The sequence below is a fragment of the Haematobia irritans genome, chromosome 5, assembly GCF_050003625.1.
Source record: "Haematobia irritans isolate KBUSLIRL chromosome 5, ASM5000362v1, whole genome shotgun sequence".
NCBI classification, from domain to species: domain Eukaryota; kingdom Metazoa; phylum Arthropoda; class Insecta; order Diptera; family Muscidae; genus Haematobia; species Haematobia irritans.
The window spans coordinates 1,708,905-1,726,244 of record NC_134401.1 but is presented as its reverse complement, the minus strand read 5'-3'; the positions used below and the strand labels follow the sequence as shown (position 1 = coordinate 1,726,244).

Below are 17,340 nucleotides of genomic sequence, written 5' to 3'. Positions count from 1 at the left end.
CTGTACAGACATGAGCTTTTACTTAGTCCCATAAAAGTTAATCTAAAGGCGTACCATCTGGCGACCAATTGTGCCGAGCAGGGTTGAGACATACGTTTGCGACTGTATAATACGTATGTCGCAAAAGTCGTAAACCTATTGTATAAAACCTAATTTTCAATTAAAGAAATTATGAATATTTTTTAATTTAATTTAGTTAGGCTCTCCGATAAAAGGGATGCAAAAAATGGTTTGTATTGTATTTATTCAAAACTCTATTAGTTTCACATCTCTCATTCGCAACATCAAACTATTGTTGGTTTGCATGGTTCATAATGGCTATTGGAAAGGAAATTGCCAGATACCAATCTCAAAAGCCTGACTATACATATGTTTCAGTATTGGCTAATACACCTTCCGTAGTAAGATCTGGACGGATGAGATGATTCAATCTGAGTGTTATATGTTAATTTCTTATAAAAATTACATACGAGAATTATTTCTCTCAAATTGAATCATTTATTTACCACCACTGTGTATGATCTTCTCATATAGCTACAATTACTGAATCTTATTTTTCAATTTCGTTTCATTATTACATTTTCCTTCCTTCCAATTTCCGCAGAAATTTGTGAAAGGTTAATTATGAGCGAGTACCGGCTGTCACGTTTACTGTACCATCAAGTACACCGAAAAAAAAGTAAACTGTTTTATAGGAAGAATAAACTAACTCGTACAAAAATTGAACTAAATTTTACTCCACATTTTGAGATTTCCACAAAGCGTTTAAAAACCAGGAAAATTTAATGCCCCGTTGTACTTTTTAACTGCAGTTCTCGAAATTACACCCTCTCATAGAAGAAGAAATTAACTGAAATTAAAGAAGAAAATCATTGGCGCCAAATCATGACCATTTTAACCATACAGTAGTTCATTCTTAAAATTTTTGGGAATCGTAAGAAAATTTTCATTGGCTTTAGTTCATATTGAACTTATGTGTACGGTCATTGAACATTATACTCACGTTTAGTTCTCAAAATGTTTGAAACGAAATTTTCATTGAACTGTGGAAAATTTCGCAAAAAATAATAAAATTTAACTACAAACAAATAATTTTTTTTTCAATAAAGATAAGTTTAGTAACTAACGCTAGTTTAACTACGGAAATTTTTTCTGTGTAGTTCATAATAATTTTGCCTTGGAGTCTCCACTTGAAATAACTCTATTCTCAAGTTTATTAAACTCGTTAATAATTTTGTGAACATTTCTGAGAATTGAAACTTCTTCGCACATATCATCACCTTGGATATCATTCGCTGCTTACCAGAAGGGACTGAAGTATTTTGAGTTTGCGACATTTCTTTTTCTACATTTACGACGCGTATATTACGTTTACCACGATTACTACTTTGCGACAGTCGCAAATCTAAAAACGTTTGATACAGACCATATCTGGTCTCGAATGTGAAATAAAATGTTCACCGAACTCGCCTCTCAATAACTCCATTGTTACGCGTATTGTGTGGCACATAGCACCGTCTTGTTGAATCTACACGTCATATAAGTCAAGCTCTTGCATTTTGCGCAAAAACGGTTCAATATCATCTCACGGTAATTCTCACCATTCGCAGTACTTTACGATTCGCATCATCTTCGTACGGTTCAATTATGTCACCTGTCCATAAACCGCACCAAACTGTGACTTTTTCTGGATGCATTCATAGCTTTTGCAGTGCTTCTGTCTAATCTTCACTCCAAAATCAACAATTCTGTTTATTTACGTACCCTTTGATTCAAAAATGAGCTTCGACGCTGAACAAAATGTTTCGAAAAAAGTGGATCTTCGGGCAACTGTCCAGAGCACGCTTTTTGATCAAAAAATTCACTAATTTGCAAGTCTTATTCGTTTGTAAAATTATAGACCAATCTGAAGTTCTTTTGCAGTAAAACAAAACACGAAAAGTGCATCAACTGTTTAAACTAGTGTTGTTTTCAGACACATAAATTTCTCAAAAGAATCTCGAAAATATTAATTGTAATATTTCTGTTGCCAATTTTGTAATCCAGATACCGAACATAAATATGAAAATTATTTAAATATTAAAGTGAAATTTTTTATAACATAAGCCCATATCCACAATAATTCCCTTTATTTTCCCATTAATTCTTTGTCATGAAAATGTAATAGCTGATTTCTTGGAAGAAATGAATTCAAGAAATTTTGTCATGGAATTTTTGTTTTTCAAAATGGCATACAGAATATATTAGAAAGAATGTAGAATGACATATCAGTAGTTTATTACAAAGGTTTAGTAAAGCACATTCTTATAACAATGTTGAATTGGTATTGAAAAAATGTATATATAATTTTTAATTTTTTTTTTTTTATACAAAATTAAAAATTATATATATATTTTTTTATATATTTCTCACTTTCATTGAAATTTTTAAAAATATGTTTAAGAGGTTTTGCTTTTATGGCAACTGTAAAACGTTTGTTTTTCATAACGAAAACGAAGTTTAGAAAAAATACCTGAAGCAGCACAACTTTATAAATGGCTGTATGTCATTTTCCAATGGCTTCTTAGATGTTTTCATCCATTCTATTTTAATAAAATTTGAATTCCTGTTTCACACGAAAACTCTCAAAAGAAAATTTCTTAAGAATTTCAAAAGAAAAATTCTCACACATACGTCAAAACGGCAGTGTTATAAGGATTCTCATATTCACTTTCATAACGCATCAATTTCCATACACAGTTATTTAAAAGTTTTCAATGCACAAACACATTGTGAATACACGCACATACCTTCAATTATACATCCACTGACTAAAAGATAAGGAAATAAGAGGAAACCACAAAAATGCAGACAGATACAACTTTAGAGCAAAGTCAAAGGATATAGTCTGACATTTGATTTCCCCATTGGTCTGTGGTGTATGTGTGTGTTTGTGTGTGATAGCATACTGGTATTACCCATACCACCTTAAAATATCCTCGAGATCTCTTGTTGGGAAATTGTTTCTCACCATTCACTCTTTCGACAGAAAAGTTTAAACTCCATAATGAGATGCGAAATGGATTCATAAAAATAGCGAAGAAACTTTCTTCTAAGAATTTCAAGAAGTAAAGCGATTTCATCGAACCATTCGTTTGTCATGCTACGTGCAATCGTTTTTGTGGGGTTCATTGGTAAAACATAAATTTTTATATTTGGTGGGATAACTCGTAATATCTTCAATCTCTTTTCTTTGATTTCAATGCGGCACTCACATTTGCAGGGATGTCATTGACAGAAACAAAATAGAATGTCATACAAAATTGGATCAAAGGGTAACATCATAGTATAATATTTTAAAACACATAAAATACATAATAAAATAAAAAAGAAATCAATAAAATTAAATTGAATTATATAATAGTTATATTTAATAAAGATATCATAAAGGGTGATTTGTTAAGAGCTTGATAACTTTTTTTTTTTAAAAAAAACGCATAAAATTTGCAAAATCTCATCGGTTCTTTATTTGAAACGTTAGATTGGTCCATGACATTTACTTTTTGAAGATAATTTCATTTAAATGTTGACCGCGGCTGCGTCTTAGGTGGTCCATTCGGAAAGTCCAATTTTGGGCAACTTTTTCGAGCATTTCGGCCGGAATAGCCCGAATTTCTTCGGAAATGTTGTCTTCCAAAGCTGGAATAGTTGCTGGCTTATTTCTGTAGACTTTAGACTTGACGTAGCCCCACAAAAAATAGTCTAAAGGCGTCAAATCGCATGATCTTGGTGGCCAACTTACCGGTCCATTTCTTGAGATGAATTGTTCTCCGAAGTTTTCCCTCAAAATGGCCATAGAATCGCGAGCTGTGTGGCATGTAGCGCCATCTTGTTGAAACCACATGTCAACCAAGTTCAGTTCTTCCATTTTTGGCAACAAAAAGTTTGTTAGCATCGAACGATAGCGATCGCCATTCACCGTAACGTTGCGTCCAACAGCATCTTTGAAAAAATACGGTCCAATGATTCCACCAGCGTACAAACCACACCAAACAGTGCATTTTTCGGGATGCATGGGCAGTTCTTGAACGGCTTCTGGTTGCTCTTCACTCCAAATGCGGCAATTTTGCTTATTTACGTAGCCATTCAACCAGAAATGAGCCTCATCGCTGAACAAAATTTGTCGATAAAAAAGCGGATTTTCTGCCAACTTTTCTAGGGCCCATTCACTGAAAATTCGACGTTGTGGCAGATCGTAAGTCTATTCATGATGAAATGTCAAAGCATACTGAGCATCTTTCTCTTTGACACCATGTCTGAAATCCCACGTGATCTGTCAAATACTAATGCATGAAAATCCTAACCTCAAAAGAATCACCCTTTACATACTAAAAAAATTAGAGCAAAAATAAATCGCCAAAAATTTAATGGAAGTAAATAAAATTAAACATAAATTAACCAAAGCTATACTATACTAAACATTTGAAAATTTCAATAAAATTAAATTAGGGAGCCACAGTAGTGCAATGGTTAGCAAGGCCGCCTTGTACACAGAAGGTCATGAATTAATCCCAGATTCGACCGAAAAAAATAAGTTAAAGTACTATAAATTAATTTAATTAAAATTAAATTTACTTGATGTATATACAATTTAACTAAAATAGTTTAAATTAAATCCATTGAAGTTAGATGAAATAATATTTTACTAAACTAAATTGAATTGTTATACCCTGCGCCACATTGTGGAACAGGGTATTATAAGTTAGTGCATATGTTTGCAACACCCAGAAGGAGACGAAATAGACACATGGTGTCTTTGGCAAAAATGCTCAGGGTGGGCTCCTGAGTCGATATAGCCATGTCCGTCTGTCCGTGAACACATTTTTGTAATCAAAGTCTAGGTCGCAGTTTTAGTCCAATCGACTTCAAATTTGGCACAAGTATGTGTTTTGGCTCAGAATAGAACCCTATTGAAATCGGTTCAGATTTAGATATAGCTCCCATATATATTTCGCCCGATATGGACTTACATGGCCCCAGAAGCCAGAGTTTTACCCTAATTTGCTTAAAATTTTGCACAAGAAGAACAATTAGTACTATAGTCAAGTGTGCCAAATTTCATTGAAATCGGTTCAGATTTAGATCTAGCTCCCATATATATCTTTCGCCCGATATGGACTATTACGGTCCCAGAAGCCAGAGTTTTACCCCAATTTGGTTGAAATTTTGCACTAGGAGTACAATTAGTAGTGTAGTCAAGTGTGCCAAATTTTGAAATGGGTTCAGATATAGATATAGCTCCCATATATATCGTTCGCCCGATATGGACTAATACGGTCCCAGAAGCCAGAGTTTTACCCCAATTTGGTTTTACCCCAATTAGGAGTACAATTAGTAGTGTAGTCAAGTGTGCCAAATTTTATTGAAATCGGTTCAGATTTAGATATAGCTCCCATATATATCGTTCGCCCGATTTACACTCATATGACCACAGTGGCCAATCTTTTACTCCGATTTAATTGAAATTTTGCACAGCGAGTAGAATTAGCATTGTAGCTATGCGTGCCAAATTTGGTTGAAATCGGTTCAGATTTAGATATATCTCCCATATATAGCTTTCGCCCGATTTACACTCATATGACCACAGATGCCAATTTTTTGCTCCGATTTAGTTTAAATTTTGCACAGGGAGTAGAATTAACATTGTAGCTATGCGTGCCAAATTTGGTTGAAATCGGTTCAGATTTAGATATAGCTCCCATATATATATGTTTTTCTGATTTCAACAAAAATGGTCAAAATACCAACAATTTTCTTGTAAAATCACCACTGCTTAGTCGAAAAGTTGTAAAAATGACTCTAATTTTCCAAAACTTCTAATACATATATATCGAGCGATAAATCATAAATAAACTTTTGCGAAGTTTCCTTAAAATTGCTTCAGATTTAAATGTCTCCCATATTTATACCCTGCGCAACACTGTTTTACTAACATTGTGTTCCACCCTAGTGCATTAGCCGACTTAAATTTTGAGTCTATAGATTTTGTAGAAGTCTGTCAAATTCTGTCCAGATCGAGTGATATTTAAATGTATGTATTTGGGACAAACCTTTATATATAGCCCCCAACACATTTGACGGATGTAATATGGTATCGAAAATGTATATCTACAAAATGGTGCAGGGTATAATATAGTCGGCCCCGCCCGACTTTAGACTTTTCTTACTTGTTGTTTTTAAATTTAATTAAATAATAAGTAAATAAAATTAATTAATCATTATAAGTATTCTTGGTGAGAGAAAGATTAAGCTAGTCTGGCAAAGTTTTAATTTTTTTTTAAATTTTTTTTTTTTTTTTTTTAATTTTTGTAATTCCCTGAAATATTTTCATCACATTGGAAATTTCTGTTCTGTATACCCTATGAGTTTATGCTTGTTATAGCAGCGAAAGAAAGTTTCAACATTGATGGCTTAAAACAAATACCAACGATGAACCCGAGATAAAGTTTTGTCTTCTTCATTTGCAAATGATGGTAAAAAGTTTTATTTTTGTGCTTCTTGTTGTTGTTATTTTAATAAAAAAAAAAAACAAAAAACAAAAATCCAAAACAAAAAATCGAAATCATTGAAAAGTTTGCATTCGCTCTAGGATTTTATGTCTGGGATTGATGAAGCGAAATAAGTATAACGATTTACATATTATTGAGAGAATCACATAACCATAAACCTTTTTAATGGAATATTATTTCTTCTTGGCATTTTTATGGTATTTCTTGTGAATTTTGCTTGATGTGAAGCCTTGTGGTATATTTTATGGAAAATTTTGCCAAAACAAATGGCGAAACTGTTTTCACAAATTTGTTAGGTTTGTCAAATTGCCATTGTCATTGTGCCAGAATTTTTCATAGATTTTGCCAAAAACGATGGTTACAGCCAACTCTATCACCGTTGAGGGGGAGCGCAAAAGATGGACGAGGGCCAGCTGCTGCTGCAAGCAGCATCCATTTGAAAGATGTGACATAAGCAGTCCTTTAGAATATTTTGTCTTTCATACTTTTTGTCTTAAGTTTTTTTGCTCTAAAGAATATCAAAAAAAAAAAAAAGAAACGGAAACGTGCCAAAATGACAAATTACTAACAACTAAATAAACGCTAATTTCTTGCTTCGTCCTTGTCATGTCTCGTTTGTCTTGGCCATGTGTCCTTAAAGAGCTTAAGAGTTGTTCGCGGATACTTAAAAACTTTTTTTAAAGTCCTCCCTTTTATTTGTAGCATTAACAGTAACTTACCTTTGGCCATCGACCGCAAACTGTTCGTTCTGCAGATACAATTTGATGTAGGGTTGACGTGTATGTAATTTGTAGCGACAATTCAAGGCTCTCGGATAGAGGCCGGGGAAGGCTGGTGATTGTACATAACAAGTCTGTAGACGACAATCGCGATACTCACGCTCACAATAGGACCTAAATGGAGATGATAGAGATGAGAAAGAGCAAAAACAAAGATGAATAATACTTGGATTATAATTGACAATTAATTAAAGCGATAGTGAAGTCAACATCAAAGTTGACTTTGTAAAGATTAACAGCTAAGATTATAGGAACAAACAAAAGGAAACGTAGTCTCTAGTAGTAGGGTGGATAAATGCTTCAAACTCTGTTTAATATAAAAACTTAAATTTATTCAATTATGAAATAAATAGCAATAATAGATAGATAATATAATAAAAAATAGATTTGTATTTTTTCATCTACCCTAGTGCCATTTTCAAGCATACATACAGAAAAATAATTATATCCTCAAAAACGAAAATGTAAACCAACGAAATTGTCTTTTTTTCTTAAAGTTGTCTCCTTATGGAAACATTTTTAACAACAAATGGAAACTTCGTTGGTCTAAAATTCCGTTTCCGAGAAATGAAATCGTTTACGTGTAACTTTTATTTTTTTACGTGTAACTCATACAATCCAAGGATTTTCCTAACCTCAAAATTCACATGCATAACTATTTTGATTCATACTTTATAAATGATACCAGGCAAAGGGTCTACATAATACTAAAATTTCCTAATGAACATTATTGAAGCCACAAAATTGTTTAGGTATTCGGGAAAATCCACATAAAGGGTTTACATTTTTAACCATAGGACAATATCAAAAGATGCCAGAACCCTTCAGGGGATAACCGAAATGGTTTATAAGATTAACTGAGTGACTGCAAAATTTACTTTAATTTACATTTTGCATTGGAAATTTAACAATAACATGTTTGCCATGTAGCGTTGACGTTACGATAAGAAAAATATGCTAATGGAAACATTTGTAAATGTAGTCATCCTTAAAATAGACAATAGTTTTTAAAACTTTATATGAGCCTAGAAATATGCTACACATTTGCTTGTTATTACAACTTCACCCGCCACAGTCATTTCAGTTTTAGAATATTTCCCATAAAATTTCCATTTATTTGCAAAAATTCCTTTAGAAAAGATAGATAAAATGTATGTCAAGAAAATGGTAATAATAATAATGACAATGTTTGGTCGGGTGTTGGCAGTAAAATAAACTCAAAGATACTTTATTTCGACAGAGAGGACAAAAGTTTTTCGTTCTCATCAAAAAAGAATCGTAAATTGTTGGATGATGACAGGGGGAACCAGAACACTCGTTTTGATGTTACTAGTTGGCATATAGAGAACGTTAGTCCTTTTATATCCTTTATCGAAGAGATTTGAATCTATTTTTCCCTCCATAGCATATGATGAAAGACCAAATTTTGTAACTAACTGACAGTATGGATATAAACCAAATTGTTTATCTAAGTTTAGAAATTAAAATTTTCTCGAACCCAAAGGCCTTTCTCCACCAATCATGCTTGCAGAGAAATGGTGCGGGTAAAATGCCAAAATATCGCCAGTTTTGTTTATTGCCATAAAAGCCAATGTTTATCGAGTTTTACGGTAATTGAATTTCTTGTAAGCCAAAAGCAAGCAACAATGATGGTGAAACTTCAAGTAGAACCATCGAGTAGCGCTCCGCCATACACTTGATGGTATTGATATTGACATTGGCATTGGAAATGCCATTGCTGGTACTGATGGTGGTTGGGTGATTTTGTCCTCGATATGTACGCAAAGGAATGGACTATTATTTTGGTCCTGACTTTGTTATCATTACATTTCGGGAAATTACGCAATTGCGTTTATTTTTGGTTCTAAGTGACTTCCTCCAAGCGGGTGTTGTTTGTATTGCTTTTTTATTAAGGCGTAAATATGATTATGGTTACATTTTTTCACGCTCTTGCTTGACAGAAGACCGAAATTCAATGGCAGTCGTCACACTTGGCAATGCTTTACGCATAACAAAATAAAAATAAAATTAAATTATTGGCAACATTAGCATTTACCACCAGACACAAAGGCGATTGGGCCTCAAACATAAGTCGTTTAGGCCAATACAATTTGCCAAATTATGCTGTACACACACACACACACACTACTTACCCTTGGACTACTTCGCCACGACGATTGGGATACAATTCGGGATGTTGGCCATAGCGTAGGTAAACCTCTGTTTGCTGTTCAGCACGGGAATCAAATGTGAAATAAGTCTGGAATTTGCCAAAAGGTAAGATAATAAAAAATTAGTAGTCAAAGTCAAAAAGTATGCTATAACATTTTATTTCTTTGCTCAGCCTAAAGGTATGCAATGAGATTATTTTATAAGGAGTCCTGGAATATTAAGGTTTTGCGCGCAAATATCTTCCCAGCAACTTTATTGGCTTTTATGTGGATACATTAATGGTATTTGTTAATTTCCCAAATGTTCTTGTTTATGACAATGGAATTGGAAGAAAAGAAGGAACGGGATATAAGATCAATTTAATGTGAGGTTTTATTGAGTTCCCCTACAGGAAAATTTGCCAAATTGAATTTATTAACATTTTCAATTTTCATTTCAGTAAAATTATCTTTGATAGAGTTGAAAAATTACCATATGCCACAACATAAAGCTGAGTGCATAATATACAGCTTCCGGGGGCAAGTTCTTGGTATAATTTATGGGGACCCGCAAGCGGAACAGGGAACAAAAATTGTTTACATATGAGAGGAGAAAGAATATACTATATGGCCAACGTTTTATTTAAAATACATTCCAATATGGTTATTAACTTGTCCAATTTTGGTTTCTATTCCAGCTGGGTACCCAAGTTTCTCTATGAGATTACCATAAATATGTCAGAGTAACTGTTCCAAAGTCTAGACTTTGAATATAACCTATAAAAGGCATAGATGAAGAATACTATTGACAAGGATCCGCAAGGATAGTGCTAATGAGATTAATATAAATTTCATAAAAACTTTGGAGAAATCTACTCCAGAACAACCGCAAAAATTAATAGAAGCCCGAGCGGATTACCTTTTTTTATACCCTCCACCATAGGATGAGGGTATATTAACTTTGTCATTCCGTTTGTAACACATCGAAATATTGCTCTAAGACCCCATAAAGTATATATATTCTGGGTCGTGGTGAAATTCTGATTCGATCTGAGCATGCCCGTCCGTCCGCCCGTCTGTTGAAATCACGCTAACTTCCGAACGAAACAAGCTATCGACTTGAAACTTGGCACAAGTAGTTGTTATTGATGTAGGTCGGATGGTATTGCAAATTGGCCATATTGGTCCACTTTTACGTATAGCCCCCATATAAACCGATCCCCCGATTTGGCCTGCGGAGCCTCTAAGGTTAGGTTAAAGTGGCAGCCCGATTAAGATTCAGGCTCACTTAGACTATTCAGTCCATTGTGATAAGCTTCTAAGAGAAGAAAATTTCATCCGTTCCGGCATAAAATCCAACAACCATGCAGGAATTTGTTCATATCAGTCCATAATTATATATAGCCCCCATATAAATCGATCCCCAGATTTGACCTCCGGTGCCTTTTGGAGAAGCAAAATTCATCCGATCTGGTTGAAATTTGGTACGTTGTGGTAGTATATGATATTTAACAACCATGCCAAAAGTGGTCCATATCAGTCCATAATCATATATAGCCCCCACATAAACCGATCCCGAGAGTTGGTTTTGGAGGAGCAAATTTCATCCGAGCCAGTTGAAATTTAATGTACCAAATGTTCTAGAATAGGCCGTTAACAACCATGCCTAACTAGGTCCATATCGGTCTATAGTTATATATAGCCCTCAGATAAATCGATCCCCAATCACACAAAAATTGGTCCATATCAAGTTCATAATTGTATATATTGTATATAAGCGACCCCCATATTGCAATTCTGGCCTACGTACCTTGCAAAAGTCCATATCGATTCGTAATTATTTGTAGACTTACCTACACATACCTTTTTTGTCTAATATAACAGGTTGGCTGATAAGTCCCCGGTCTGACACATAGATGGCGTCGCTAGTATTAAATGCATATTATTTTTATATAAATATTACCAACCTTCAAATGATTCGTGTCAAAATTTGACGTCTGTAAGTCAATTAGTTTGTGAGAGAGAGCGTCTTTTGTGAAGCAACTTTTGTTATTGTGAAAAAAATGGAAAAAAGGAACTTCGTGTTTTGATAAAATACTGTTTTCTGAAGGGAAAAATACGGTGGAAGCAAAAACTTGGCTTGATAAAGAGTTTCCGGACTCTGCCCCCGGACTCAAAAAAAATCCACAAAATGATTTTGAATGACCGTAAAATGAAGTTGATCGAGATAGCAGAAGCCTTAAAGATATCAAAGGGACGTGTTGGTCATATCATTCATCAATATTTGGATATGCGGAAGCTCTGTGCAAAATGGGTGCCGCGCGAGCTCACATTTGACCAAAAACAACAACGTGTTGATGATTCTGAGCGGTGTTTGCAGCTGTTAACTCGTAATACACCCGAGTTTTTTCGTCGATATGTGACAATGGATGAAACATGGCTCCATCACTACACTCCTGAGTCCAATCGACAGTCGGATGAGTGGACAGCGACCGGTGAAGCGTCTCCGAAGCGTGCAAAGCCTCAAAAGTCCGCTGGCAAAATAATGGCCTCTGTTTTTTGGGATGCGCATGGAATAATTTTTATCGATTATCTTGAGAAGGGAAAAACCATCAACAGTGACTATTATATGGCGTTATTGGAGCGTTTGAAGGTCGAAATCGCGGCAAAACGGCCCCATATGAAGAAGAAAAAAGTGTTGTTAGGTTAGGTTAGGTTATGTGGCAGCCCGATGTATCAGGCTCACTTAGACTATTCAGTCCATTGTGATACCACAGTGGTGAACTTCTCTCTTATCACTGAGTGCTGCCCGATTCCATGTTAAACTCAATGACAAGGGACCTCCTTTTTATAGCCGAGTCCGAACGGCGTTCCACATTCTAGTGAAACCACTTAGAGAAGCTTTGAAACCCTCAGAAATGTCACCAGCATTACTGAGGTGGGATAATCCACCGCTGAAAAACTTTTTGGTGTTCGGTCGTAGCAGGAATCGAACCCACGACCTTGTGTATGCAAGGCGGGCATGCTAACCATTGCACCACGGTGGCTCCCAAGTGTTGTTCCACCAAGACAACGCACCGTGCCACAAGTCATTGAGAACGATGGCAAAAATTCATGAATTGCGCTTCGAATTGCTTCCCCACCCACCGTATTCTCCAGATCTGGCCTCCAGCGACTTTTTCTTGTTCTCAGACCTCAAAAGGATGCTCGCAGGGAAAAAAGTTGACAGCAATGAAGAGGTGATCGCCGAAACTGAGGCCTATTTTGAGGCAAAACCGAAGAAGTACTACCAAAACGGTATCAAAAAAATAGAAGGTCGTTATAATCGATGTAGGGAAGGGAACTATGTTGAATAATAAAAACGAATTTTGACAAAAAAATGTGTTTTTCTTTGTTAGACCGGGGACTTATCAGCCAACCTTTTATACCACGTATGGACTAACTCACAATTTAGAAAACGATTTAAGATACCACAACCCAAGTAATTCGATTGTGGATGACAGTCTTTCGTAGAAATTTCAACGCAATCCATGGTGGAGGGAACATAAATTCGGCCTGGCCTAACTTGCGGCCATTATGCCAATGCCATATATTTAAAACATATTTTATTATTAGTAAATTATAAATACTACTACTGTGGTTTTTGCTTAAAATTACAGGGATCGGAGAATTTTTAGAAAATATTACGACCTAGGCTATATAAACGTACAATACCCATTAAACAGCAAAAAATAAACTACATAATTATCAGCCAATTTGGTTTAGATTTTAATATAGCTCCCATATAAATATTTGACGCTTTTTTCCATGTATCTGGTTTAAAATGTTGATTTTCATTATGATGATTTTAAGATATGACTCTTAACCAAGTTTTTAATCTGCCGCCTCAGAACCCTGTATTAATCATTTTTTTGAATACTTCTGGAAATTGCTATGTATCTGCCATCACCCTGCAAAGCATTGTTAGTATATTAAACATAAATCTGTTTTGACCAATTTAGAGTGCTTAAGGTGAAAAAGGGGAACTTCCTTGTTCTCTCGCTGTCAAGCATCTTTAGTTTTGTATCGCATTCAAGCCAACATCATAACAAGGTGAGTTTGTTGAAAAGATAGCTCTGTTCTTCAACAAAATTATTATATTAAGATCTATTCAAATTGTATTTCTTTAACCCTATTAAAAACAACTGCTTCTTTAGCCACTAAACTAGACGTATGCTCTCGACATTTTATTCAAAGATCATTAACCTTTTCCCTATTCGGAAAGGAAACATAAAGATAACCTTTCAACAACACAACGAATGTTACTTTTCTTGTAAAGCTCTTCATTACTATCATTCGACAGTGACAATCCCAACGAATCCAATAGCTCATGAAGCTTTTCCTCTACTCATCCAATGGTGGCCTCTTCTTGTGTTTTCCGTATAATAAACTTTTGAATCTTTTTTTATGTCCTGCTTGCGCTATGCAAGCATAACAGCACAGGATGAAGAGATGACACGGTGGTAGTTATGGTGGGAGTAGTCGCAGTTATAGTGAACTTAATATTATCCTTTTCACCCTCTGCCTGAATTTTCAGATGATTCACTTCTATCCATTCGGGAATGCAGAGTGGATGATAGTACCTTCTTTTGTTGGTGGCTTTACAATTTCGTTGTTCACTGAGTTGCTGATGTTGTCCTAGGTCGAAGTTGTTGTTATTCTTGGTATCATTTAAGCAAAGCATAAACAGGAAGAACTTATGGCTTGATGAGCAACAGCTAACTCATTATAATGGCTTTTCATTTATTTTTATTTTCCACTTCCAGTCTTCTTCTTTTTTACTTAGATCATCGCTAGCTATTGTCTGCTGTAAAACTGTGAGTGATACGCTCAAAACTAAATTTTGTGTATATCATAGGAAAAGTACACTGACTTGAAAAAAAAGTGTTCAGTTTTAAAAATTTTCATTGATATTTAGGAAATATAACCGAAGTAAAAAATTAATTAAACCAAGAATCATTAAAATTACTAGCTAAATATATTAACTACTTTCAATTTTCAAAGTTTTTGGCAGAAACATATAATTTGTGAAGTTTATTCACACTGGATTCATAGATGTTAAAACGGTTATGAATTATGGATCATAGAAAACCAATGATGTAAGATAGAATTTTTACACTTAACCTTATATTTAAGATTTCCAATCAACATAAGACTTCCTAAAAATTTTCATTTAGCATTGGTCTACAAAAAAATTTTATTCGAAATTTTCTCATAAAAATTGTTACTTTATGAAGGTTCTGATATTACCGTTCAACCGAAAATGGTCTAAAAGAAAAAGAAAATTTCATTTATAAAGTTTCTTAAAAAATAAAAAAAATAAAAAATTCATTCTTTGTTGAAAAACTCCATTGATTAATTTTTTTCATAATAAAATATAATATAGATTTTTTTAATGAATTTTTTGAATGTTTTCAGTTCTTAATTGAAATTAAAAATTTTAATTTTACAATTTTGGAATTTTTCGTTCGGTTTGGGATCATGACCTTATGAAAAATGCTGGCGTAATTGTTTTTCATTACTTTATTCTTGAAATATTGCTATTCTCGGATTAATTTTAGAGGAATTTGTTAGACGAAGATTTTCATAGCAAAAATTCATGGTAGTCTTTCAAAGGAAGAAAACATTGGTCATAGAAAAATTAAATTTATAAAGTCTTTAATAGAAAGAGCTCATATAAAAGATCATTTGTGGAGTTATCATAGAAAAAATTATTTTTATTAAGTTTTCATAGAAAAGTTTCATATATAAAGTTTTTTGTAGAAAAAAAATCAATTTGCATAGAATGGTTTTTTCTTAAAAAAAAAAAACATTTGAGACATTTTTATTCAAATAACTTTACATTCATATATTTTCTTAGAAAATATTCTTCACGAAGGAAGGATTATGATTTTTTAATAACCAAAGGTTATTTATAACGTTTTTTATAGAAAAGGAAATTTTAGGTTTAAGTTGTGTTTTAGAAAATCGAGTTATAGTTGTGAAAAATAAAAAAAAAAAATTTAGAAGGTGTAGAAAACCTGAATTTATGAAATTTTTGAATTTTCTCCAAGATAAACTTATCACAATTTTTCATATATGCAATACCTTCGTTCCCTTTGGAATGAAATTATTTGAAATTCAACTCTAATTTTTCACTTGGTGTTAGTTTGTCGACTTTCGCTATAATGCTCCCCAATTTGACTGCAGTGTGTAATGTTGTATCATCCTCACTAGGAAATGAGGATGGAACTTAAAATAAAAAAACAACCTCTGACTGGAGAACTAAAGTTTTTCATAAATATTTATGACTTTATTAAAGGTGGTTTGAAGAAAAACTATGACGGCAAGTAGTGTCTGACTGCGTGGCTGCCATCAGCCCGGGCATGGTTGTTTGCATCAAATTCAGATAGCGGAAGAGTTACAAACTAAAATGCACAGAGTATGTCAAATGACGGAACGAATGAATGAATCCATAAAATCTAAACGAACTGACACAACAAACTTTATGCATTTTTTTTTGTCGAAGAGCACCAGTCACTAGCAGTAGTATTGTTGTTGTCTTTAGTGCAGTTTGTGTGTCCGTCCATTTGATATTTTTAACTTCCTCTCAGCATCTTCATCTTCGTATTTTTTCAATGTCTTGTCCCCAAAGATCAGCATAATAGAGAACCAGACTAAAGTTTCCAAAGTATTCCGAAACACAAAAGGATTTATAAAATAAAGATTTGTACAACAAGGACGCAAGAAAGAGATTATCGTGTTATGGATTATGTATCAGTCAATAGTTTTGTATAGTTTCACCATCATCAGCCATCATCTTCATCATCATCATCATCATCATAATAAGTATTGTCGTTGACATCATCAGCGCTTTTGCCATTGTAAGCTGGCAGTCAGTCAGCACTATTTGGGTGTATTATTCAAGTATCATTGGACGAAAAAGATACAAGAAAATATCTTCATTAGTATTCAATCGATGTGGTTTTATGGAATAATTGGAATTATATTAACTTTGTTGAGCAAATAATCCCTAAAGCTGGCTAGGAAAGGGACGACTACAAACAAAAAATGTAAAGAAAACAAATTAACCCAAGGAAACTTTTTCTGGTGTGTCTTGTAGTAGTTTATTTTTGTTGGGTATATTAGACCAAAGTAAAAAACTAGTGATAGATTTTTGTAGGATATAATTCAAAGCAAAAACATCTCCCTTTATTAAGGTTAGAGGGAAGTTTATATGGATATAACTATGTCAACATTAATTTGGAGACAAATTCAATGAATTATATTAGAAAACCAACAAGAAAGAACTAGAATTCGGTGGAGTGGACTATACTAATAGAAAACAAAATAAGTTCTACAATCGTGGACCGATGGTAACGAAATGAAAAATTCACAAAAAAATCAAAACGGAACGGATTTCGGTTTCTTTGGTCATGAATTGAAACTACCCTTAGACGTCTTTGTGGCAACTCTGGCAGTTGTGCAATGTGCTAAGGCGACTATTAACTCCTATGCAGTAGGAAAATAGTGTAGTCATAACATTTTTTATACCCTCCACCATAGGATGGGGGGTATATTAACTTTGTCATTCCGTTTGTAACACATCGAAATATTGCTCTAAGACCCCATAAAGTATATATATTCTGGGTCGTGGTGAAAATCTGAGTCGATCTGAGCATGTCCGTCCGTCCGTCTGTTGAAATCACGCTAACTTCCGAACGAAACAAGCTATCGACATGAAACTTGCCACAAGTAGTTGTTATTGGTGTAGGTCGGATGGTATTGCAAATGGGCCATATCGGTCCACTTTTACGTATAGCCCCCATATAAACGGACCCCCAA

The 17,340-nt window shown here is 34.1% G+C and overlaps 1 protein-coding gene across 1 annotated transcript in view; it reads right to left on the bottom strand.

Moving 5' to 3' along the window:
* The window catches only part of LOC142237917 (uncharacterized), a 222,785-nt gene that overhangs the window by 32,516 nt on the left and 172,929 nt on the right, over window positions 1-17,340 (bottom strand). The window contains exons 5-6 of the mRNA XM_075309374.1: window positions 9,481-9,587; window positions 7,268-7,441 (exon numbers count right to left, since the gene is read on the bottom strand). Coding sequence (XP_075165489.1) covers window positions 7,268-7,441; window positions 9,481-9,587 — 281 coding nt within the window. The remainder of the gene's footprint in view (window positions 1-7,267; window positions 7,442-9,480; window positions 9,588-17,340) is intronic.